Source organism: Tenrec ecaudatus, chromosome 1, assembly GCF_050624435.1.
Source record: "Tenrec ecaudatus isolate mTenEca1 chromosome 1, mTenEca1.hap1, whole genome shotgun sequence".
In the NCBI taxonomy this organism is placed as follows: Eukaryota; Metazoa; Chordata; class Mammalia; order Afrosoricida; family Tenrecidae; genus Tenrec; species Tenrec ecaudatus.
In genome coordinates this window covers 251038837-251066540 of record NC_134530.1, presented here as the reverse complement: position 1 = coordinate 251066540, position 27704 = coordinate 251038837, and the positions used below count along the sequence as shown (strand labels likewise).

General features: G+C 39.3%; 1 protein-coding gene across 1 annotated transcript in view; it reads right to left on the bottom strand.

Annotated features, from left to right (window-relative positions):
- Positions 1 to 27704, bottom strand: part of SDCCAG8 (SHH signaling and ciliogenesis regulator SDCCAG8) — a 300672-nt gene that overhangs the window by 61337 nt on the left and 211631 nt on the right. The window contains exon 16 of the mRNA XM_075531174.1: positions 19974 to 20105. Within this exon, the coding sequence (XP_075387289.1) occupies positions 19974 to 20105 (132 nt within the window). The remainder of the gene's footprint in view (positions 1 to 19973; positions 20106 to 27704) is intronic.

Below are 27704 nucleotides of genomic sequence, written 5' to 3'. Positions count from 1 at the left end.
GCCTATTCACGACAGTCAAAGGGTAGAAACAGCCTAAATGCCTGCCAATGAATGAATGGCTACACAAAGTAGGTGGGATGCAATTCAGTGAGGAAAAAAGAAGTAACGGCCTATCACCTAGAAGTAACTTGAAGGATGACATTATAGTGAGTGAAATATGACAATCATAAAATGACAAATATTGTATGACCTAATAGAAACAGCCAAGGACAGGCAAATGCATAGAGGCCAAAGTTTATTGGTACTAAGGGGAAGGGGCACAGGAGTTACTGTTTATGAAGTACTGAATTTCAGTTTATGGTGATAGAAAAATCACATTGATTAAGGGTAGGATTGCAAGGTTGATTAATGTAATTGCTGTCAATAAATCATATACCGGTAAAAAGTTGGAATGGCACAAGTTATATGATAGATATACTTACAATAATAATAAGCAAAAATTAATAATGGCTGAGGCTCCTCATGCTTCATGGAGCATCCCAGTTAATTGGCCCCATCGCCTTAGGTCTACCTCCTAGAGGGCACTACCTGGTGCCTGGGGTCTTGAAAGATTACAAGTGCCATCTAAGTCACAGAAACTGCTCTCTATTCCACCTGGAACAAAAGAGGAAAGAGAGGCCAGACCAGGGGGAATAGGGTTTGGGAAATGGAGTATTTGACTACTTGCTTCCAGGAACAATTACCTTATTTTTGTTTGCTTTTTAATACTTTTTTTCTAGTTCTTTTTTAAAAATCATGTTATTGTGGACTTGTACAACTCTTATCACAATACATCCATCCATTGTGTCAAGCACATTTGCACATGTTGCCATCATCTTTCTCAAAACATTTGCTTTCTACTTGAGCCCTTGGTATCAACTCATTTTCCCCCTCCCTCCCTGATCCCCCCTTCCTCATGAACCCTTCATAATTTATAAATTATTATTATTTAGTCATATCATACACTGTCCGACGTCTCCCTTCACCTACTTTTCTGTTGTCTGTCCCCCAGGGAGGAGGTTATATGCAGATCCTTGTAATTGGTTCCCCCTTCCTACCCAACCTTTGCTCCACCCTCCTGGCATCGCCACTCTTGCCACTGGTCCTGAAGGAATCATCTGTCCTGGATTTATTCACGAGACCAGAACTTGTTGGTGCCTTGCTACTACTTACTGAAAATTTTAAAATAAAAGATTCTATAAATTAATTCTGATTAAAAAGGGGATGTGCCAAGCAGAATTTTATATATTCATGGTATCCAGATTTCTGGATCCATGGAACTTGGAAGAACTTCTGAAACTACTGCCCTGAAATAATAAAAGTATTTCCTGAAGTCTTCTTCAAACCAAACAATGGTTTATCTAAATAAGGAAGGAGTGTATGTCTTGAGCCTTTAATGTATATTTTAAAGATAGATCTTTTATTAAGATTTGCCCTTTTAAGATTTATCAACATGAGATCAAATTGACAATGGTGACTCAAACTACCCAAAGCAACAAATGTCGTCTTCTTTTAAAACCTAACTGCAACAGAAGGAAAATCAAAAGCTAAGCTCAAGACACAATCTTTGTCACAACTGTACTTCATCAGAAATGTCGCTTGTCAAAAATGTTTACTGCTTAACATACTGCTGTTACATTTCTTTCTGAAGTTAATAACAGATTAAAATGGTGCCTCTGTACAAAAATTAGAAAACCCACACTTGCATACCATGATAAGAAATTTAAAATTTAAGTAGCTCTCATCTTTTGAAACTATCATTTGCTATTTGTGAGTAGAAAAATGATGCCAGTGTAATATTCCATTTATATTCTGCCTTTGAGTCTATATCAATTCAAGTTTTTTTTATGATTCAACAGTTCTGAGAATTCCAAGAGTCTGAAAATATTTCATTAAAAATTAATGTGTTATCCACACAAATGACAAATATTGAAAAATGGAAATATAAATAAAAATAATAAAAATAGTAAGTCTACCAATACTGAGGAGGAAGGAAGACAGGAGGGGGAAGAGAGCATGTGAGAGGGAGAGAGATTTTAAACATCCGGTTTCTATTCTGGACCGTTTATGGAAACAGACAGACACAGCAAGCGGAAAGCCAAATATATTCTCAGGCTCTGACAGGATTTGTTTTTTGTCGTGTCATTATTTTTACTATAGTCTTCTTAATAATATTTCTCTAGTGTTCTAGATTTCCTGACCAACAAAACAAGTCTCAGTAAGAGCTTACAGGTAAAAGGCAGAATACACCAGAGAGGGCCCAAGACACTATCGTGATGTACGGCTGTCAAGCAAATATGCTCGCAGGTGCTTCCAAAGTGCTCTTGGTACAAGGCGCAGACCATGGAAACTCCATTATCCCGTCCTGTGCAGCTTTCCCAATGTTTTAAAAATGATTTTCTTAAGAACCAACATAGGATCTCTGTTCAAGTGATCTGTACCTTGTCAATTATAAAAAGGTAACAAGGAATGAAGGACGCCCACTGCTGCCGCAAGCCTAGCCAGCACACATGCCCCCTGTCTGCTCTTCGTATTAGAAACATTACATATTAAATAGCAACTGAGTGCTTACCTTCCTTTACCTCACCCCTTTCGAGTGCAATGCCACTGAAAGAAAAACATGTTGCTTTCCAACCCTGCGATCTGGAAGATGCACTTGTCTCTAATGGAACACAATAGAGCTCCCCTGCACCAAAATAATCAGGGGACTATTTTGAAAATATGGAAGATTTGTTTAATTCAGACTATAAAAACACCCTTTTGCATCAAAATAAGTGTCCCTTTTTATGGCACACTGATTATTTTCTATAGAATTCCAATTGTACATAAAATTATAACTGTTCCTTGTTTAATGCAAATTGATTGTCTCAATTATTGGGAAAGGATTTGAATTTTAATGGACTATTTTGTTGGAGATGTGCCAAGCAATTCAGCAAAAACTCTTAATAGCTCTGACTGAAGGTACCCAGCTAGAGTTGGTTAAATCAGAAAGGGCTATTCGGCCTCACAAGTTGATCCTACGATGGTTCTAAAAGATTAGTAAGTTTTTCCCGTGAAAAGGAAACCCACCCTGAACTTCCATACTAGAAAATTCCGTGGCAGTGAGGTTGTAAGAACTTGTTATCGTCTCTCTGGAAAACAGGAGAGCAGCTACAGATTACTCGGAAGGGTTTTGGGGCGCTTCTTTTTCTTTTTCATGTTCTTTCCCTCAACTGATGAGGCTATTTTTGAAAATCAGGGCTTTACTCTGAATGCAGAAATAATGGACATACAACCCAATGACAATGTGTGACCAAGGCCCAGAATGATGCCATCGGTGAGGGTGTCAGAGAAAGATCTCCTCAGGATGTTTACAGCAGACACAACCCGGCTCTATGACACACAGTTACTGCCTGACATCGCTCCTGTAACAAACCCAGCACCTGTGAAGTCAAACGAATCCTTTCTCATCCTTGCCATAAGGGGCTAGAGCAGACTCGGGTCATTTTGATACCCACGTACTGCGACATTTTCATAGTTAAATTGCAGCCAGTGATGCTCAGGTGTAGTTGCACGTTTGCCACCAATTGTAGCCCTCTGCCTTCTTTTTCTCAGGTTGTCAGCCCCAAGACACACTGTTGGTAGAGGTGCAAAAGTGACTAGTGTTTAGAATGTGGTGGGCCCTTTACTACACAGCCAACTGCATTCCTCAATTAGAACCCATCGTGGATTTATTTGAAATACTATCTAATTGACATTATTTTAGAAACTGAAAATACCAGGTTTTAAAAATCATTGCAATATTGAAAGAGACTATTTATGTCCTGAAAAACAGGTACTGATAATGTAGGCACCATACAGATGCTATGCAAGGAGTATAAATTAAAATTCAAGTCATTAAATACAGATTTCGGCTCCTATTCATCAAATTTACCAAATGAATTTCTATGATTCTAAAGAGTCAAGCCAAAATTTCTTTGATAACAAAGTCCAGAAGAGGCAATGACTTATGATCAGACACAGCTGTGACTAGTTTCTTCCTCAGTGCTGATCTGACTTGCATAAAACCACCTTAATGTTAAGATTATTCAAAGTCTAAATGTATTTTTTAAGAACCCAGAGATGTATGACAAGTGTTTCATTAAGATTCCAGGCTTTCTAATGTGTATGGCTCAGTTTGGGGGTTATATAGTTTATGTGGGTGAATTTTAATAAAATTCCATACCCACCCATACACCATTCCAAAACTCAAAACTAAACTCACTACCCTAGAGTTGATTCCAACTCATAGCCACTCTGTAGGATAGGACAGAACTTCTCCTGTGGGTTTGGAGACTGTAACTTTTCTTTTGGAGACTGTAAATTTTTATGGGAGTAGAAAACCTCATCTTTTTTCCTTGGAGGGGCTGGGGGATTTGAACTGTTAACCTTGCAATTAACAGTTTAATGTGTAATAAACTATGCCAAAATTTGGCCATATGTGGCTATTCTAAAAATGAAAATGTATAGCAAATCAACAGATCCATGTAAAAGAGAGAGAGAGAGAGAGAGAGAGAGAGAGAGAGAGAGAGAGAGAGAGAGAGAGAGAGAGAGAGGAAGTAATGTGGTGAGGGGAGTAAGACACCTAGAAGAAAGAGAGGAAAGAAATGGCAAAGATATAGTGCTGCCTAGTTAAAAACACTTCCGCGTTAATGGCATGCTTGGCACCTTATTACTCCCCTGAACCCGCATTTGCAGAGAACTGAATGAGTTTCACTTAGCAGCCAGAGTCAGCAATACATCATCAGCTAGATGGATGTATACTATCTTTTAATGCCATAGTTGTCTAGCAAATTGTTAGATGCTGTACAGTCAGTGGCGACTCATCGAAATCTCCTGAAGAAGAGCATAACAGAACACTGCCTAATCCTGTGCTATCCTCATAGCACTTCTTGTGCGTGAGCAGGTCTTCCTTTGATTCTGCGCACCCCCGATCAAGCATGACATTCTTCGCCAGCTACTGGTCTCTCTTGGCAACATGTCCAAAGTACAAGAGATAAAGTCTTGCCATTCTCACTTCTAAGGAGCATTCTGGCTGTACTTCTTCCAAGACAGATTTGCTCATTCTTCTGGCAGTACATGCTATATTTAATAGTCTTTGATAATCCCCAAACCAACCAACCTGCTGCCATCGAGTCAATTCAGACTCATAGCAATGCTACAGGACAGAGGAGAATTGTCCCCTTTGAGCATTCATGAATTCAAGTAAAATGAAATCATTGACAACTTCCATATATTTTCCATTTATCATGATATTGCTTATAGATTTAGCTGCAAGAATTTTTTATGTTGAAGTGTAATCCATACATAAGGTTATAATCTTTTATCTTCATTAGTAAGTGCTTCCAGTTCTCTTCACTTTAAGCAAGCAATGCGATGTCCTCCCACAGTTCATCTGGATTTCAGTCATTAGTGTCCAATGTGTTAAATATACTCTTGAGATAATTTTTAAATTCATTGGAATACACTCAAGGTCATAATCTGGCTCTCTTGTTTTAATTTTCTTCATCTTCACCTTGAGCAATTGATGGTGTGCTCTCAACTTGTCCCTGGCTTTGTTCTGACTCTTGACACTGAGTTTCTCTGTCATTTTTGGCATAGATGTAGTCTAATTTGATTTCTGTGTTTTCCATCTAGTGAAGTTTCCTGGATTAGTTACAATTCATGTTGTTGCAAAAATGGTGTCCCAATGAGTAAGTTGTTGGCCTTGGAAAATTTCATCTCGTGATCCATAACATAATTTCTATCACCAGGCTATATTTTACAACAATTGATCCTTCTTCTGTTTCTTTCATATTCCAATCGCCAGTAATTAACAATGCATCTGAATTGCGTTTTTGGTCAATTCAAGACTGCATAAATTGAAGTTGGTAAAAATATTCAATTTTCTCATATTTGCCATTATTGATGGGTGTGTAAATTTGATTAATATTCATATTAACGGGTCTTCCCTAGAGACATATTAGTATTATCTTATTAGTGGCAGTGTTATACTGAAGACTAGATTTTGAAATGTTCTTTGGAATGATTAATATAATTCCTCTCCAATTTGTCATTCCTGGCACAGTAGATGATGTTGTTGTAGTTGTTCTTAGGTGTCATCCAGTCATTTATGACCCATAGCGACCCAATGCACAACAGAACGAAGCTCTGCCTGGTCCTGTGCCATCCTCACAATTATTTCTACACTTTAGACCACTGTTACAGCCATTGTGTCAATTCATCTCCTTGAAGGCCTGCCTCTCTTCCGCTGCCCCTCTACTTTTCTAAGCACGATGTCCTTCTCCAGGGAACTCCTGAACTCCTGAAAACATGTCCAATGTATATAAGATGAAAACCTGGCCATTCTTCCTTTAAGGAGAATTCTGGCCAAGCTTCTTCCAAGAAAGATTGCTTTGTCTTTTTACTAGTCCATGGTACTTTCAATATTCGCCTCCAGGACCACAATTCAAAGGCATCACTTCTTCAGTCTTCCCTATTCAGTGTCCAACTTTCACATGCATATGAGGGCAACCTGTGTACAAACATGCCTGATTCAACTGCTGTATGGATTGTGATAAGAGTTGTATAAGCTCCAAATAAAAGGATTTTTTTAAATAATAAAAATTTAAAATGAAATAATCAACTGCTAGGGAAAAGGGTTTGTCCATCTTACACACACAAAATTTTATAATTTTAGAAAACATGAACACAGTAAATATATAGATATTATCATAAAACTAAAGAGAAATATTTTCTTTAGTCTGTTAAATTTAGCTAGAAGGGGAAAAAAGGTCTCTATGAGTTAGAATCAACTTGATGGCAGTGAGTTTGAGGCTGATTTTGTTTTGTTTTGTTGTTTTGGGGAAGTAAAGAAAAAACATTTTAGAAGACCCACTGTCATTACTCCTCTAATATAACCACCTCAGGATCTGTTTTGTTGAAAATTACCAGCGAAATGTCACTGACAACATGGTGTTCTACAGGAGTTATTTTATCCTGTTCCACCGATTGTAGATTCCAATCTTTCAGTAAGCAGTGAAAGGGCAACATGACTGCTGCCATAGGGCCACACGCACATATTTTTCTCCTCAATGGCCCCTCTAACATTTCGGGTAATTCTGACAATTATTCCCTTAAACGGTAAATAGATTCTCTGATAGAATTAACATAACTTTCCAGGTTAGGTGAAAAATGTCTGCCTTAGAACAAAACCCAATCAAAGCAGCTTAAAATTAAGGATTCCTGAGATGAAAGTAAAGTTCTATTAGTGGAGGTATTTAATTTAATAGAAAAACCAATTTTTTGCTTTTTTTCTTTTCATTGCTTTATTTTTCATTTAACAATGATATAAAATTAAGTTCAAATTATAAATTCAAACCCAAGAACTCTTATTTAATAAAAATATATTGATTTTTATGTGCTAGGCCTTTTTAGAAATTCAATTAAGTTTAGTAAAAACTCCATGACGTGGGAGCTCTTAATTTTCTCCATTTATAGATACAGAGACTGAGTCACTGATGGGTACTGATGGGTGAAATAGCTTGCCCAGGGTCACAGAAGGTTTAGTCATGGGACTGGGATTAGAACTCAGGCAGAATTATTTCAGAAACTATATTTTTGTTTACATTGTTAAGTGTTTAACATGGAATTTAGGAAAATGGTATGGTTATACAATAAAAATTCTCCAGTATGTAAAAAAAAGAAAAACAAAATGCCCTGAAAAGTTTGTATCTTCCATGAATTAGATCAACAACTATTTTAAAACAGAAAAGGCATAGGATGGCTGGGTGTTAGGTGGTGATAACAGCTAGAATTAAAAACAATCTCCATCAGAAAGTTAATGGCTCTTGGTATGTATGAAAGTATTGCTTATGGAAGTTCACATCTATAGAAACTAATTCATTATATGCCACAAAATCCTAAAACGCTTTTTTTCCTTCTTAAGAATCCATCATCATACAAACAATAAAATGACAAACTTTTACAGGGGAAAAATGTGTGTTTATTTGGTGGGTGAGAGAAAACTGCATAAAAATAGGAAAGGAAATAATCAAAATTCAAGTGTGAACTTCACTTAATCTGTCACTGTCACTCTGAACAAATTCCTTAGTCCCTCTGACCTAGAGTTTTCCCATCTAAAAAAAATGTGGCAGGGGATGGGGGTGGAGAGACATCCTTGATGTCTCTTAGGATGTAAATATTACTTCACATATATCTATCTGGCCTTTACATCAAACCACAAAGCAGATATTATTTAATTATATAGATGAAGTACCTTATACTCAGAGAACTTGAGTCATTTGTCTAAATTATTACCACTAGATTAAGGGTAGTTCTACTTTGCCCTGTAGGATCACTGTGAATCACCATTGACCTCATGGAAGCGGAGGGGATGATTGATAATGTTCTTTAACACAGAATGACAATGATGTCTCTAAGGTGAACCAGAGGCATACATAAACTATAAATACATGAATCAATTTGGGGCTTTCACTTAATTCTAGTCCCAATCAAAGACTAATTAAGTTTTTATGACATAGCCCTGCTGGATGCTCAACCTCATGAAAACATTAACGAAGGTATGGGTGCTAGATGAATGTTTGGTGAAGAAATTCGATGGTGCCTGGCTATCAGAAAGAATGGCAGCATCTGGGGTCTTCATGCAATCTAAGTGAGGAATCAATGAAGCTCACATGGAAGAGGCACACCAGCTTATGTAATCCAAGGATTGTAAATAATAAAACCCAAATCCAAAAGAGGGAATGGTATCAGAGCTTAAATTGTGAGCACCTATAGTTTGCAGAACGCTGTGGAGGACAGTGGAAGCTCAAAACACATTTGCAGCATCCACACAGGGATTAAGCCTCTGGTCACAGTTGAAGAATGTAAATAGTCCAGTTATCTGACAGAGAGCATTGTAAAGTGAATTAAGGCAGGATGTACTTAAGTCAAAACATTAGTATCTTATCATTGGATAACACTTTTACTCAGTTTTAAGCTGTTTCAATTTTTTTGTTTTGTTTTTAAGTGAAGGAGAAATATACATGGATCAGTCCCCTAGGGAATCTCCTATAACCATGGACCAGAGATGTGAATGGCCTTGCTATCATGCAGAATGCATTGTAAAGTAGATTACTGAAGATATTGTTAGGTTAAAATTTAGCACCCTATCATTTGATATCCCTTGTGATCCATTTACATTTGTTCTAGTTTTTAATATTTTCAGTTTTATTTTCAATTATTTTCTTTTATTTTGTTACTGTTAGTTTTGTTAATTTGTTTTTTAATGTTTTTCTGTATATGAAATCTAGGATAGGCAAATCTATAGAGATAGTAACTGGATTAAAGGTCCCTTGAGGCTATGGCAAGGGAGGTTTGGGAGCTAATAATGATGAGTACAAGAATGAAGAGAATGTTCTAAAACTGATTGTAGACTTCTGGGGAAGATGGTGTCCAGGTAGGAACAAGTATGCACAGCTCTTTATGAGTAGTCACTGGATTGTGGGTGGGTGCCAATTCAGGGGATTCCAACCTAGCCCTGGTCTGAGAGTGCCCCGGGGACCTTATAGTCCTTCTTCCACAGTTGGCACAGCTATACTGGCCACAACATGAGTCCCCATTGGATTTCCCTGCACCAGAGACCCATGCACCATGGACTCTATTGTTTCCTAGCAAAGCAGTGTATGCCAGTGCTCCCTGGCTCTTCCCAGTCCCGGAAACCCCTTCCCGCCCTGTTGCCCTGCAACCCCCATCTCCCACTCCCACATGTTTCGTGTTCTTGGCATGCTTGCAACCAGCCTGGGGCTGCTGTACCTGACCAGTGCCTAAGACCGGCTCCTTCGATGGGTTGGCACACAGGTCCCCTGAATGGGTGCTTTTCCTGCCATGAGCATGAGGCCTTATGATCAACTTGATAGGTGCCGGCATGGTCCAAATTGGGTCCACCTGAGCAGTTCCTTTTCCAGCTGCGTACGCCAAGCCCTGCGACTGGCCTGACCAGCACCTGCATGGCCTGGGCACAGGTCCCCTGAGTGGCTCCACCAGGCAATGTGTTTGGCCTTACCAGCACCTGCACAGCCTGGGTATAGGCCCCCTAAGCAGCTCCCACCCCTGCAGTGGACTCTAAATGCTGGTCTACCTGTGAGCAATCCACTCAACCAGTGCCAGCGATTGGGCTGAATAGTGCCTGCGACCAGCCTGTGAACAGATCCTTTGGGTGGCTCCCACCTGGACTAGTGAATGCCAGTCAGCGTGCATGTGAAATGGCCTGCCCAGCGCCACCCAATGTGATTGGCCTGGCTCAGCTGCTCTCGACCAGCGCCTGTGACCAGCTGGCACACATTCCTGAGTTGCTCCCTCCCCCACTGCAGTCTGTGAAAACCAGACCAACTGAATGCAATCGGCCTGCCCAGTGCCATCACCTCACTGCTCTAAACCATCTTGGTGCTGCTGCATGTGACCAGCGCCTGAGACTGGCCTGCACATGGGTCCCCCTGAGTGGCCCTCTACCCATTAAAGTTGGTCTGGCTGTGTGTGAGTGGCCTTCCCAGTGCCACCCCACTGCTAATGGCATGTGCAACTTGCTGGCATATAGGTCCCCAGAGTTGCTCCCTGTTCCCCATGGCCCATGATCACTGCCCTGCACTGCATGTTATTGGTCAGTTCAGTGCCTCCCTCACTTCTCATGACTTACCTGGAGCTGAGGATTGCTACTGGCACCAGTGACTGGCCTGCATACAGGTTCCCTGAGGTGCTCTCTCACCCTGTGGCCTATGAGTACTGGCCCGCACTGAGTGTGATTGGCAGGCCCAGCACTCTCCTCAGTGCCTGTGATTTGCCTGTCTTCACTGCCCTTCAAATAGATAACTGTGGCTGTCTAGGGCCTAACGAGACAGAGACACAGTCTAAACCAGTAGCACAGCTGGCTCTAGGTAGTCCCTCAAGCTAATCTTACTAGCCTCTGAGCAAGAAAACACAGGGCTCCTGGACTCCCGGGAAAATGGTGCCGAGGTCCATTAAAACACCATGTAGAAAACAACCCACATCAGCAGTCACTACACAAAAGGAAGAGAAACAAAATGCATTGTCTGAGGAGGACCTGAACCTAGTGACATAGATAGAGAAAGCAGACTTCGAACCACCACAGGAAGAAACGTTCATAATGCTGTTTAGAGTCATACAGGATATGAGGGAATCAATAAAGGAAAATGATTAAATAATAGAGAGGGTAGAGGTCACATACCAAAGGGAAATTCAAGAGTTAAGGGATGAGGCAACAGAATCAAAGAATATGAGAAGAGATCTTACCAACAGACTGGAAGAAGCAGAGAACCATATCAGCGACCTCAAATATAGCCAAGCAGAATTCAAAAACAGGCAAAGCAATCATATAAAATAATCAAAGGAGTTGAAGGAAATCTGAAAAGAACGAGTGATTCTATGAAGAGGAACAATATTAAAATAATTGGGTTACCAGAACAAGACATAACAAAGAAATCAACAGCCAAAATAGCAAGGGAATTCCTGGAAGAAAACTTCCCTAATTTAATGAATGAGAATCACACAATCATCCAGGGAGCAGAAAGGACACCAATGAGACTGAATCCCAAGATGAATACACCAAGGTATATAGTAGTCACTCTAAACATCAATGGTCTTAATTCACCCATTAAAGGACAAAGGCTAGAAAAATGGATTAGGAAACAAGACCCATCAATCTGTTGTCTGCAAGAGACAGGTTGAGGATCAAAGGCTGGTGAAAAGTATACCAAGCTAACAGCAATTTTTTTAAAATAGGAGTTACATTCTTAATCTCTGCCAAAATCAATCTTAAGGAGCCCAATATACTAAGAGATAAGGATGGGCACAATATAATGCTGAAGGCACCAGTGGACCAAGAGCCAGTAAACATAATGAACATATACACACCCAACAAGATACCCTTGAAATTTGTCAGTCAAATCCTTCAAAGGATGAAAAAAGAAATCACAGGGTGAACAACCACAGCAGGAGACTTCAACACACCGCTCTCCTGAAAGACAGATCAATGGGAAAGAAGCACAACCAGAAAGCCACAGAGCTAAATTCTACAATTAGACAACTCGATCTGATAGACATACTCAGAGCTCTACATGAAACATTAAGAAAATTCACATTCTTTTCAAGTGTACATGGCACATATTAAAAAATAGATCACACGCTGGGGCACAAGTCAAGTTTAAGTAAACTGAAACATATAGAATGTCACTCAGACCCCCTTCTCTATCCAATATCCCCTAAACTGGAAATCAACAAAAGAAAGGGGAAAAAAAGTACAAACACATGGAGGATGAGGAGCTTTCTTCTTCAAAAGGAGTGGGTACTGGTCTAAATTAGAGATGAAATTCATAAGTTTTGAGAAACTGATGAGAATACAACATACTACAACTTATGGGATAAAGCAAAGGCAGTTATCAGAAGATATTTGACAGTGATAAGTGAGCATATGAAGAAGGAAGAGACTTATGATTGATACTCTATCATAAAACCTTCAGCAGTTGGAACAGAATCAACAGAATGATCCTTCTAACAGAAAAAGAAAAGAAATGATAAGAATCAGGGTAAAGACAAACGGGTGGGAAAACAAGAAAAAAAGAATTAACAGATTTAACAAACCGTTTGCAAATTTGACATAAGATAGGAAAGAGAAGATGACAATATCCAGGATGAGGGATGAAAGAGGAGAAGTTACAATGGACCCTAATGTAATTAAAAGACTAATTACACAGTACTATGAAGGTCTGTACTCCAGTGAATACAACTTGGAAGATATGGATCAACATTTTGAAAAAGAAACCCTTCCCAGATTATCTCATATAGACATCAAGAACCTGAACAGACCCATAATAAAAGAAGCAATAGATAAGGTTATCAAGGAACTACTAACTAAAAAAAGTCCTGGCCCAGATGGCTTCACAGAATTCTTCCAATCATTCAGGAAAGAGCTGACACCAATTCTACACAAGCTCTTCCAGAGCATAATAAAGGATGGAAAACCAGGCAAGGATCCCATAAGAATAGAGAACTACAGACCAGTATATCTAATGAATATTGATGCAAAAGTCCCTAACAAAATTTTATCCAATAAACTACAAAAGTATATAAAAAGAAAAATTCACCATGACCAAGTGGGATTCATACCAGGGATTCCGGGGTGGCTCAACATTCAAAAATCCATCAACTTTATCCATCAGTTTGACAAGAAAAAGGACAAGATCACATGATAATATCATTGGATACAGAAAAAACATTTGACAACATTTAACACCCATTCCTAATTAAGACACTCAAGAAGATAGGATTGGAAGGAATTTACCTCAATAAAGTACAAGCTACATATGAAAATCCAACAGCTAGCATTACAATCAATGGTGAAAAGATGAAAACATTCCCAACAAAACGGGGAAGCAGACAGGATGCCTCTTGCCGTGACTTTTTATTAACATTACCCTGGAAGTCTCAGTTAATAACATAAGGCAACAGAAGGACATCAAAGCTATTTGCCTGCGGAAAGAAGGGAAACGGTAGTTACTTGCAGATGATATGATTTTTATATATTGAGAACCACAAGGGCTCTACAACATTAGGGCTGGAATTGAGGGAGGAATATGGTAGAGTGGCAGGATACAAGATCATCAAGCAGAAATCAACTGGATTGTTATCCACAACTGATGGGATTACAGAAAAAGAGATCAAGAAAGTAGAACCCTTCATAGCAGCCAATCATAAATTGAGATATCTAGGGATATACCTACCCCCCAAAAAATTTTTTTAAAGGATCTATATGAGGAAAACTGCAGAACATTACAAGAAACCAAAAGTGACCTTTAGAAACGGATAAATATCCCATGCTGGTGGATTGGAACTCAATATTGTCAAGATGACAATCCTACTTAAGTCACTATATACATTCAATACAATCCCAATGTAAATACCATCATCCTTTTTCAAACAAATGGGAAAATTGATGACCAACTTCATATGGAAATGGAAGAAGCCCAGAACTAGCAAAGAATGCCTTAAGAAGTAGAAGAAAGTGGAAGAGCTTGCATTACCTGACTTTAAAACTTATTATATAGCCACTGTTACACAAAACAGCATGGTACTGGTATAACGAAAGATAAATGGACCAATGGATAGGAACAGAAAGCCCCTAAATAAAATCAGCAGCATACAGGTAACTGACTTTGATAGGGGCTTCAAAAATATCAATTGGGGAACAGATGCCTTCTTTAACAAATGATGCTGGAAAAATTGGATATCTACTTGTAGAAAAATGAAGCAAGGTCTATCCCTGACTCCTTATAGAAAAGCAAATTCAAAGTGGATCACAGACCTTGAGGTAAAACCCTAAATCAATGAGAAAATTGGGATAAAGTTAAGAACCTTAGCACAGTGAATACATAGGCTATCTGATATAAGGAAGGATACATAATCAGAGGAAGATGAACTAGATGAGTGGGACATACTAAAGATAAAAGACGTGTATATCAAAAGACTTCATCAAGAGGGTAAAAAGAGAGCCCACATACTGGGAAACGATATTTAGCAATGACACATTAGACAAGGGGCATACTACTAAAATCTACAAAACTCCACAAGTCAGCAATAAGAAAAAAAAACCTAATTGTTCCCTGAGGAGATGGTCAAAAGACCTGAACAGAACATTCACAAGGGAGGAAAATCAAATGACAAATAAACATATGAGAAAATGTTCCCAATCATTAGCCAGGAAATGCAAATTAAACCAACTAGGAGATACCACCTAACACTCCCAAACATAGTCAAATTAAAATAAATCAGAAAGCAACAAATGTTGCTGGGGTTGCAGCGAGATATGAACTCTCATCCACTGCTGGTGGTCTTGTAGATATATACAGACAGTGTGGAAAGCAATTTGTCAATACCTAAAACAGATAGAAATCAAGCTACCCTAACGGCCCAGCAATTCCACTACTGAGCATACACCCAGAAGACATAAGAAACAGAACACAACCAGGTATCTGCACTCCAGTGCTCATCACAGTGCAGTTCACAATTGCAGAGTATTGTATACTGCCTACATTTCCATCAATAGATTAATGATTTTAAAAACTCTGATATGTACACACAATGGAGTACTATGCATCCCTAAAAAATAGGGATGAAAATATGAAGTACTTCATCTCATGGGAAGAGCTGGAGGATATTATGTTGCATGAAGAAAGACAAGCACAAAAGGGCAAGTACAACATGAGTCCACTGAGGTAAATTCAAACAACCAAATGGGTATAAAGGGAAATATACATATCACACAGTTTCGGGCTGAGGACCAGATACTTTGTCAATAGGCAGACCAAACCCAATGATCCATATGTCTAAATAAATAAGGATGCAGATAGCATCTGTGTAGAAAGACAGCCCCCACCAATATGCCTTTAAGGCTCACAGAGGGGTTGGGGAAGAAGAAAGATGGCAGTGGGGAGCCAGGGCACTAAACCACCCAAGGAGAGGGTACTGTTTATATCTCTACAGGAAAGGGAGAGAGAGAGTAGACCTCATTCTAGCATGATAACCCTTGAGGGTTACACTGCTTCTCAGAGCAGCTTCTCAAAGCAGCTCATTCACAGAGAGGACTTCAGGGCCGGACTCAGCTCGGAATATGACATCCCCTCCCTAGATGACAGCATTGCAGAGGCCAGCACTTAAGCTACAGTTTTGGGAGAGTGGGTGGTCTGACTCACCCACATGGGGTCAAACCAAGAGGAGAGTGCAACGAATCAGCAATGGGAGCAGAGCAAAGACATAGAGTTCCTGAGAAATTCCGATGGTAGACTTCTGAATGTGGGGGGCAGTGCTTGGCACCTCATCTGAACTGCTCGGGCATTATTCACAAGGGGGCCACATTGAATGTATAAAGGTATAATGAGGTGGGGGTGGCACCAGACTACTCCATCCCTGACTGCAGGAAGAGCAATAGAATCTGTAGGGGGCACACCTCTTGGTCACAAATGCTGTGGACTAAAAGGGTATAAGTGCTATTAGGGAAACAGGTCCTGGGATGTGGAACCCTGAAAGCAAAGGGGATTGGACTGATGGATTCTAACAGGGCCTGCTCACTATTTAGGGGAGAGAAATTCATCTACTTTGGGTCAGGATATCAGTTAGATTTAGAAATATTTATATGGTCTTTCTTTTTTGTTGTTTTTTGCTTTGTTTTGTTGTTTGTATTTTTGTCTTGTTTTGCTTTTCTATGTATATAACATAGGCAGGATAAGCAATCCAAAGAGGACAGCAATGGGACCAACAGTTTCGGAGTGGGTGGCATTGGAGGGGAGGAGGCAGGGGCAGGGGAGCAGTGAGCCAATAATGACAGGGACAGGGGAATAGCAAAGGCTCTAAAATTGATGGTGAGGAGAGTGTAGAGTTCCTGGTTGTGCTTGATTCACTGAAATGTATCCAAGGAAAATTATTGAGAGGTGAACACTGGGTAAACATAATAGCGGGGCAGGAGGAAAGAAGAAAGTAAAAATTATATATTTAGGTAAAAGTATAGATATGTGCACATGTACTTATATAAATATATAAAGATAGGTGTGTTTGTGTTTATATATATATAAATATAACACATACACACAACACTTATATATTTAAATCATACTTAAATCCTACTTTCAGTTAACAAACCCAGGGACAAGAGAACAACAAGCGATCTAAAATCAATGGTGAGGGTGTAGGTCTAGTAGAGCTTGAACAAGGGCAATGTAACCTAGAGGAATTAATGAAACCCATGTGAAGGATGAACAAGACTGTGGGACAAAAGGAAAGTAAAAGGAAGTAGGGCATTTATAGAGGTCTAAATACAGGCATGTACATATGTAAATATATTTATATATTACAATGGGGAAATAGATCTATGTGCATATATTTATAGGTTTAGTATTAAGGTAACAGATGGGCATTGGGCCTCTACTCAAGTACTCCCTCAATGCAAGAACACTTTGTTCTATTAACCTGGCATTCCATGATGCTCACCTTCCTGACAGAATCACTGAAGACAAAGCGGGTGCATTAGCAAATGTGGGGAAGAAAGCTAATGGTGCCCAACTATCAAAAGATATAGTGCCTGGGGTCTTAAAGGCTTGAAGATAAACAAGAGGCCATCTAGCCCTGAAGCAACAAAGCCCACATGGAAGAAGCACATCAGCCTGTGTGATCAAGAGGTGTCAATAGCATCAGATATCAGGCATCAAAGACCCAGAACACCCCCAAAAAATTATCATTGTGAATGAAGGAGAGTGTAGAGTAGAGACCCAAAGACTATCTGTAGGCAACTGGACACCCACTTACAGAAGGGTCACGGGGAGGATACGAGCCACTCAGGGTGCATTAATGAAACATACAACTTTCCTCTAGTTCTTTAATGTTTCCTAACCCCCGACTATCATGACCCCAATTCTACCTGACAAATCTGACTAGACCAGAACATGTACACAGGCACAGATACGAGCTGGAAACACAGGGAATCCAGGACGGATAAACCCCTCAGGACCAATATTGACAGTAGCCACACCAGGAGGGGAAGGAGAAGGTGGGGAAAGATGCGGGGAACCTATCATAATGATCTACCTATAACCCTTTCCCAGGGGGATGGACAACAGACAGACAAGTGGGTGAAGGGAGACATTGGTCAGTATAAGACATGAAAAATAATAAAAATTTATAAATTATTAAGGGTTCATGGGGAGGGAGGGAGAGGGAGGGGGGGAAATGAGAAGCTGATACCAAGGGTTCAAGTAGAAAGAAAATGTTCTGAAAATGATGATGGCAAAAAATGTACAAATGTGCTTGACACAATGGATGAATGTATAGATTATGATGAGTTGTATGAGCCCCCAATAAAATGATTTAAAAAAATAAATAAATCCTACCTTAGTACAAGAACAGTTCATTCTAATAATGTGACACTGCATGATACTCACCTTCCTGACACAATCACTGAAGACAAAACGGGTGTATAAGCAAATGTGATGAAGAAAGCTGATGGTGCCCGGCTATTAAAAGATATAGCATCTGGGATCTTAAAGGCTTGAAGTTGAACAAGTGGCCATTAAGCAGGGAAATAACAAAACCCACATGGAAGAAGCACATCAGCCTATGTTATCTTAAGGTGTCAATGGGAATAGGTATCAGAAGTTCAAAAACAAGCAATCAAAATTGATGTGAAGGAGAGTGGACAAAGTGGAGATCCAAAACCCACCTGTAAGATAATTGGACAGTCCCTCACAGTAGGCCACACTGACGGGATGATATTTCCAGGGTTTAGTATAGCACTAATGAAACACATAACTATCCCCTAATTCTTTAATATTTCCCCCTTACTTTTATGGTTTTAGTTTTACCTCACTAATCTTGTTAGATCTGCCTATGTTAATTTGTATACTTAAGATTGTTCTTTGTATGCAAATCAAGATAGATAACCTTTCAGAAACAGTAATGGGAGTATCATTACACCCTGAGGGTATGGGAAGAGGTGGAGGGGGGAGCTTATAACAATGATGTCAGTATAACTCCACTAGAGGGGAATGAGTAACAGAATTGTAGGTAACAGATCCACTAGCTGGTGTAAAATATATAGCATACACAAACACACACACACACACACACATAAAATAACAAAGGGTCTTTGGGGGGTAGAGTGGAAGAGAGAGAGCATAAAGAGGAGCTGATATCAAGGAGTTAAAGAAGAAAGCAAATGAGTTGTAACTGATGGTGGCAGCAATTGTACAATTATGCTCAATCTCATTGAATTATGGATTGTTATAATATCTGTCAGAGCTCCCAATAAAATTAAACTGTGGTGAAAATTGTACAATTCTTGATGTGACTGAACTATTGAATCATATATGTAAATTAGATGCTAATAAAGCAACTGAAAATAAGTAAATGTCACTAGAAAGAAGCAAAGGATTTAAAGGCAAATTCTGACTCTAGCAATGCTCATTCAACCTCTAATAAGATATTTTACCCACGGTACTTGAGCCAAGTGCATATCTCATCTTACAAAAAGCACATAAAGCCTAGGTTCTGAGACCACTCCCAACCTGCGTATCCCTGTGTAATGTTATAAATGCCACAGCTTTCCCAAGGAACTTACACCTAGGATATGACTTTTCATTGCTGGATGTAGGAATATACCTCATCAATTCCCCCATAACGAACCTGTACTTTCCTAATACCTTTTTTTTTTTTTTTTTAGCTGTTTTCTGTTTTCCTCCAGGGAAAGCATCCTACTACAACAAGTGAATATCAGTTATATCCTACTAGAACAAGTGAATATCAGTTTTGGCCAGACTTGTCCTGCTGAACATTCACAGAAAGAATAGTCATCACCTTCAGGTTATCCCAGAACAAAAGTACTTTGGTTAAGAAAGCAAAAGTCACCAGGAAGATATCATCAATCCAACTCCAGAAGACATTTGAAAGTGATGGGTCTGATGAGCCATCTACTATCAAGAATCATAACCTTGCCTTAATGCATATTCATGATTGTGTCTAAGAAATCTGTTACAGATTCATAAGGTCATAAATGTATCTTCTGGAGTGCACGTATAAGACTGCAAACCTCCCTTTACAGGAGTTTGCCTTGGAGCTCAACTTGGGTTGGTTAAATTTCTAAAAGAAAAGTTAAAAAATTCCTCCATAATATAATATTAGCAACTTCCCTATAATATTTTATATTAAATCTGAGTCTATACCTTTAAAGAATAGTACAGTTTTTCACACGCTCCTCTCTGGACCTTAAGAACAATGTTAAATTCAGAAAGCATACACAAACAAAATAAAGGCAGTAAGATTTTGCACACCTCCCTTGAGTAGCATAATAAGCATAAATTGTATCTGTTCCTCAGGAACAGTACGTGAAACAAAACATTTTCAACTTATGGCAAATTTGCTAATTATTAAACCTTTATTACCTTTGCTTCATCATCTCATGGACTCTCCCATGCTGAACACACTGTTTCTCCAGTTCATCATTTCTCTTCTGTAACTTTGCCAGTTTGTCATTTGTGTATATTTTTTCTTGGTTGAGCTGAGCAAGTTCACATCTAGAGAGGTGAAAATACAAAAATGATAGTTGATAAAGTTTTTTAAATACTAGAACTTATTTACTATACATCCTTAACATTATTCTAAATTCCATGCTTAATCATAACTGTAAAACAAATATTATTTCATGGAAAAGAAAAAATTTCAGAAATTAAAAAATGTTTAATAGACGCCTATGTGGATTGTAGGGATTCAGGTCTTAGAGAAATGAAATACAATAATACTAGGTGGTGATATAGTGGTTAAAGTGCTTGACTGCTACTGAACGGTCAGTGTTCAAGCCTTCTACCTGCTTTGTGGGAGAAAGAATGGCAGTCAGCTTCCATAAAAATCAAAGTCTTGTCAAACACATGGGCCGTTCTACTCTGTCACATAGGATTGTTACGAGTCAAAATTAAGTCAACAGCATTGGGGTTAATGGGATGAGTAAAGTATGAAATACTAAATAGCAACTTATTCCAAGAGCGATGGCATTTCCATGGAAAACCACACAAGTGATAATGTTCAAATCCCCTCCCTTTAACGGCAATCATTCATATAACTAATACTTACTAAAGACTTATTAAAAACCAGTCACCATAGGGTTAGGATTAAGAAAAAAGAGAAAAAAAACCAAAACAGTCACCAAATTACTAAATGAGCAACCTTTGGATTAATTTCTCTAACAGAGAGATAGTCCTCTGAATTAACCTAGTCAGTGTAAGATGCCCTTGGTGATGCCGTGGGATTAGCACTGTGCCGTTCTCTGCAAGGTCAACAGTTCCAACACACCAGCCAGTGCGAGGGAGAAAGATGAAGCAATCTGTCGCTGTAAAGATTTACAGTCTTGTGGTCATTATCAGTCAGAATTAGTGTGATGGTAGTTACGGACTTGAGCTGAACTTGATGACACTTTGTTAAAAGCAAACAGCGATCCTCAACCCTCTGACTCCTAAACCAGCTAAACACAACAACTGCTTTTAATTTTTAAAAATTGATTTACTCTGCTATTGACATCCACATTGATAAACATGCTTACACTGCTATCTCTGGTTCTATCGATGAAAAAGTTAAAATGGGAGATAAAATTAAACTCTTTTACATGTTCCATTCCTTTTCCTCCATCTCCATCTTGTCAATATAATTACAAATATACCACAGTTTAGGCAAAATCATCAAATGCACTTACATTATAACAGCTATGTACCATATATATTCAAGTAAAAGTTGACCCGAATATAAGCTGAGGTACCTAATCTACAACAAAAACTGCATTAAGAAGGTGTTGAATGATCCCAAATGGTAGAAGGGATCAGTATCAACCATCAAAGAACAAAAAAATCTATCATTGTGAATAAGGGGGATTGCGGAGTGGGGACCCAAAGCCCATCTGTAGGCAACTGGACATCCCCTTATGGAAGAGTCCCAGGGAGGAGACCAGCTAGTCAGGGTGCAGTGTAGCAACGATGAAACACACAACTTTCCTCAAGTTCCTAAATGCTTCTCCTCCCCCCCACTATCATGATCCCAAATCTACCTTACAAATCTGGCTAGACCAGAGGATGTACACTGGTACAGATAGGAACTGGAAACACAGGGAATCCAGGGCAGATGAACCCTTTAGGACTAGTGGTGGGTGAGAATGGTGATACTGGGAGGGTGGAAGGCAGGTGAGGTAAAAAGGGGGAACCGATCACAAGGATCTACATATAATCCCCTCCCTGGGGGATGGGCAACAGAAAAATGGGTGAAGGGAGATGTTGGACAGTGTAAGACATGATAAAATTATAATAATTTATAAATTGTCAAGGGTTCATGGGGTGGGGGCAGGGAGGGAGGGGGGAAAATGAGGATGTGATAGCAAGGGCTCAAGTAGAAAGCAAATGTTTTGAGAATGATGATAACAACAAATGTATAAATGTGTTTGACTTAATGGATGGATGTATTAATTGTGATAAGAGTTGTACAAGCCCCCAATAAAATAATTTTTTAAATGTTCTGAAAAGCTTGGCTTATACTCGAGTATATACAGTAAATATTGCTCCTTGCTATACTACTACTTGGTGTATTATTATCCCACTGATCAGGTGTACTACGATTGCATTTGCACCTGAGTACAAAACAAGTGGGCTTTAGTAGAGGGTGACTGAGTAGGAAGCTATCACTTCCAAGGGGAGATTCTAAATAGCAGTATTTATAATGGAAAAAATGGTGTAGAGCCCACATCTGTCCTCCTCTAGCTCCACAAAGGAGGAGAAAGAATCCAATGCCACAGCACCTTAAGGCTGGTTGCCACAAGGCAGAGGTCAAACATGCCTCCACCACCCATCCTTTTTGAATCTAGTCATGACGCAAACCATTCCTCCCACTCACTCTACTTCTCTGATGGGGTCTATAATCCTTTGCGATGATTATACAGAACTTATTGACAATATTTCAGATTATAGGGGTTTCTTATGGAAGTTAATAGGCTACTATAAATTAGTATCGGGAAACAGTAAGGATACAGTCTTCTGTCCAATGCCTCATCTCAAACAGCAGCCAAGTCTCCCTCTGGTCCTCAGCCTTCCAAGCCAGGAGCCTATCACTCTGCCATGTGATCGCAGCACCGCTCCTCTGCTCTGTCTAGTAGTCTCAGCAGGGTGCAGTCTTTGGTGCCTACTGCCTCCACCCCTTTAGGTAAGGATCTCCACTGGTAGCTCTACTTTCTTGATGATCATGGAATTCCCTATTCCTGCTTCTGAGATGTCTCACATACCCAGAGGAATGGCAGAAGGTTCCAATCCATGAGTTAAGAGTCCTCTATACTTAGCTGTTTGCTCCCACCCAATCACTGGGTGGGAGTTATAAAGACAAGTAGCTTCACTTCACCACAGTATTTTTTTCCTTTTGGACAACCCTTATTTCTCAATAGAACAACTCCCCAGTTTCTGCTTGTCATATACAACTATTTTCCCCAGCAGTCTAGGATTTGGGGGGAATATGAGAATGGGGAAGCTACCCTCAGAATTTGCTGGTTTATTCTTTTGGGAGAGAAAACCCTTGGGCTTCTGGGTAGAGGAAGAACCTGCTTATATGGAGTGGGGATACAAGCCTGAAGTTTGGTCCCACACTACCTTCCAATTTTTCACTCTCCTGGAATTCTGAAAGCAGTAAACTTGCTTAAGATACATGTACCACCTGCCACAGGCACTTAGACCATTTTCACTTTCTTCCACTACATCCCCTCCATCTTCTGTCTTTGCATATGTCATCTGGGATCACGGATATCTTCTTTGGTGATAGCTAATGTCCCTCAGGAAATAATAGTGTCTTGAATGATTCGCTCAAGTTTTAGAATTTGAAAATCAAAAGCTATCTGTCCTTTTTATTAAAATCTGTCCTATAGGGTTGCTATGATTTTGGTTTTGGTTATTCTCACTGCCAGGGTCTCCTCGTGTTCTACTTATTGGTTAGAGCTGAAACCTGAAAAATAAAATCTTCTCATATTATAATATACATAGTTACCTGCTTAATGTTAGAAGTTTGCTGCCTGCTTTTAAAGTAAAACTCTTGAAGAGGCACCCTAAGATGACAGCCATATAGTAGCACCAGTCCTAGACAGACTCTTAATAGCACAGTTCACAATCACAAGAAGTTGGAAACACCCCAAATTCCCATCAATAGAAGTACGAATAAAAATACTTCCATATATACACACTATGGAATACTATGCATCCCTGAAAAAAGTGATGCCACCATGAAACATGACATGGAGGGATCTAGAAATCATTATGCTGAATAAAGTTAGTCAACCACAAAAGGACAAATATTATATAAGTGCACTTCCATAAGGATACACAATAAGATTAAGGGAAACTCATGCTTTCAAGCCATGCAATCCACTAACCAACTAAGTAGAGAGCCTGACTAGTGCCCATGAAACATATACTATCCACTCCATATGCTTATCTTCAAAACCAATCTGACAGAGGAGACTTCACTTTAACTAGGATCAGATTTTCAAGCTAAGATGACCATTTAGTGGCTGCCATGCACAAATGTGATGAGGTCCCCCCAAACCTGCTGACATTTCAACCAGAAATGGTAAGTGGTAGTAATGGGAAAAATCAAGTCAAGAGGGGGGACAGGGAACATACACATCTGGGAGAAGACAAGTGCATTTCTGTTGGTAGGTAAAGGGGAAGGAACAACCTCCTAGTGGGAAAACAATGACTAACAATATTTATACAAACCCCAAGGGGAGAGGGTGCCTAATATCATGCTCCTTATTGGGCACATTGGTTTGAATTTTTCTTTTGCTGTTTAAAAATTTTATTATTTTTAAAAATTAAATCATTTTATTGGGGGCTCTTACAACTCTTATAACAATCCATACTCATCTGAGTTTCTGTACAGACCCTGCGGACCCAAGCCATGTGCCATAGACTACTGGGACATTGAACCCTGGATCTTCGAAGCACACAAAATACTCTAAAGGCCACGCCAGATGGGGGTGATATGATACTAGGTGAACTTGGCTCTTCCACAAACACACCTGTAGCCTGAAGATTTAGGGTTGAAACTACATGGTGTGTGAAGAAGCAGAAGACAGCTTTATCAAGAGTATTTAACTGTCGATAGGCGGTCTACCATTTACTTACTACTTTAAGGCACTACTTGCTTTACTAAGATATGTATTATTCTGGCAGGCCTGGGTATGATATTGTTAGTGAATATTATTATAAGTTTTGGCTGACCATCAACTCCCACATTGTGTGTAAAGAGTATCCAGTCACATAAGGTTATCATCTGTACAAGTCAATAATCCATGTATTCCAATGTATTCATTTGCCTATACTTGTTTCATCTCTGTTTCTCAATTGTATTTTAAACATATTACCATGAGCTAAAATCAATGACACTATAAAAAGAAGGACTTTATGCATCAGGGAGATGATCAATAAAGTCCTCTGATACAAAAGCACAAAAGTCTCTTAGATGAATCAGAGGCAGACAGATATAGTAGGAATGGATTTGGGGCTCACAGTTAACCCTTGCTCCAATCTGTTACATGGCCCTGCTTGATACTTGCCTCATGAAGGACACATGGAAGATATGGGTGCTACAGAAAAGTGTGGTGAAGAAATTAAATGGTGCCCAACTATCAGAAAGAACAGCATCTATAATCTTAAAGGCTTGTTTTCAAACAAGCTGCCATTTAAGTGAGACATCAGCTAAGCCCACATGGAAGAAGCACACCAACATGTGTGACCCAAGAATTGTAAATAATATAATCCAAATCCAAAGGAGGGAATGGTATTAACACTTAAATTGTGAAATTCTGGCTTGCAGAAGGCTATGAATGACAGTGGATGCCCACAATACATTTATAGGATCTACACATGAAATAAGCCTCCAGTGATTTCCCTCTGACCATAATTGAGGGATGGGAATAGCCTGGTTATCAGATAGGGAGCATTGTAGAGATGATTAAAGTAGATTAAAATGAAAACTCTGTGTATATATATATGTGTGTGTGTGTATATATATATATACATATACATACCATATTAAATGAAGGGGGAAGTGCAGAGTGGAGACCCAAGGCCCAAGTGTCGGCCAATGGAGATCCCCTCATAGAGGGGTTTAGGAGAGGAGATGGGTTAATTAGGGTGCGAGGTAGTACCGATGAAGAACACAGCTTTCCCCCAGATCCTGGATGCTTCCTCCCCCCAACTACCATGATCCGAATTCTACCTTGCAGGGCTGGATAGGGCAGAGGTTGTACACTGATACATATGAGGGCTGGAGGCACAGGGAATCCAGGGTGGATGATACCTTCAGGACCAAAGGTGTGAGGGGCGATCCTGGGAGAGTGGAGGGCGAGTGGGTTGGAGAGGGGGAACTGATTGCAGGGATCCACGTGTGACTTCTTTCCTGGGAGAGGGACAGCAGAGAAGGGGGGGAAGGGAGAATCTGGATAGGGCAAGATATGACAAAATAGCGATGTATAAATTACCAGGGGCACATGAGGGAGGGGGGAAAGGGGAGGGAGGGGAAAAAAAAGAGGACCTGATGCAAGGGGCTTGAGTGGAGAGCAAATGCTTTGAGAATGATTGGGGCAGGGAATGTATGGATGTGCTTTATACAACTGATGTATGTATATGTATGGATTGTGATAAGAGTTGTATGAGTCCCTAATAAAATGTAAAAAAAAAGAAAGAAAACTCTATGACTTGAATGGTTAAAGCCTTATCATTTGATCTCCCTTTGACACACTTTTGAGCTTGATTCAGTTTTTAATATTTTGTTTTTCCAAACTGGGGCCTATCGTTTTAATTTTTTATTGTTAGTAGTAGACTTTTGACTTTCTATTATGTATTTTTCTGTTTTCCAGTATATGAAACTCAGGGTGGGTGAATCTGTAGAGACAATAACTAAATGAAGAGTTTCTAGAGGGTACAGCAGGTGAGATGGAAATGTAATAGGGAGTTAATGTCCAGGAGTACAAAAGGAAGGAAATGTTCTGAAACTGATTATGGCAGTGATTGTGCAACACTTCTTGATATGACTGAATTACTGAATGGTATGGTTTCTGGAATATGTCCTAATAAAATGGTTTGACAAAAATTAAGTAAGACTCTTGACATAATTATTTGTCTCAAAGCAAGGATTCCTCCCATGGTGAAATAAGAGTGCTTTTTTCCTGGTCATCTGGAGAGGATTTGGATTTGCAAAGGGAAATTGTACCTCCCCAGTTTTTCATTTCAAGGACCAAGATACTTTACATGTCTTGAATAATCTTTCACTGTCATTCACCTCCTTCCTAATTTTGTTTTTAATAGGATCAAGTGCAATCTCAAGGAAGCTTGCCCTGATTCATTATTTCCCTGTTCTCAATATGTTAGCATATTTTTGGAACTACCTCTAGCCTTTATGCATATATTAGTTTATAATTTATGCCTCTGACTCAGGCTCCATGCCTGTCTTTCTTAATAGATCATACACAGGCATAGGTTATCTACTTTTCAAATTTACATTCAATACTCAATCTACATTTGCTCTAGTTAATAAGAATTTAGCTAAATTTAAAATGTATCAAAAACTATTGATATTGACTTACATTACTTCTTTCAAAACTACATATAATACAAAAGAGTTGGGCTGCTAACCTTCAAACTTATCAGCTGTTCTACTGGAGAAAGATGAGGCTTTCTGATGACCCCTTAAGGATTTGCAGCCTCAGCCACCCGCGTGGGCAGTTCTACCCTGTCTTACGGTAGCTCTAAATCAGAAATGTCTCAAAGGCAGTGTGTAGAAGAGACTATTAATTTAGAACTATTCCAAGAGTGGTATTTCCTATCACATCATGCACTAAACTAAAATTTAAAAAGAAAACAAGCATACTGTAAGCATATCGATTATGAATGAAATGCAGAAGAATATTTATAGGCTCTCAGGTATGTTACAAGCAAAAAGGGAATTTTAAAATGAAATGTACGTGAAAGCTAAAAATCAATTAGTAATATAAAATATTAAAGTTACATTATAAAAATCATATGTTTTGTGAGACTATTCATTGTAGCATTGTTTCCGTAGGTAGTTTGCTCCTCATTCCAACCTCTGGACACCCAATC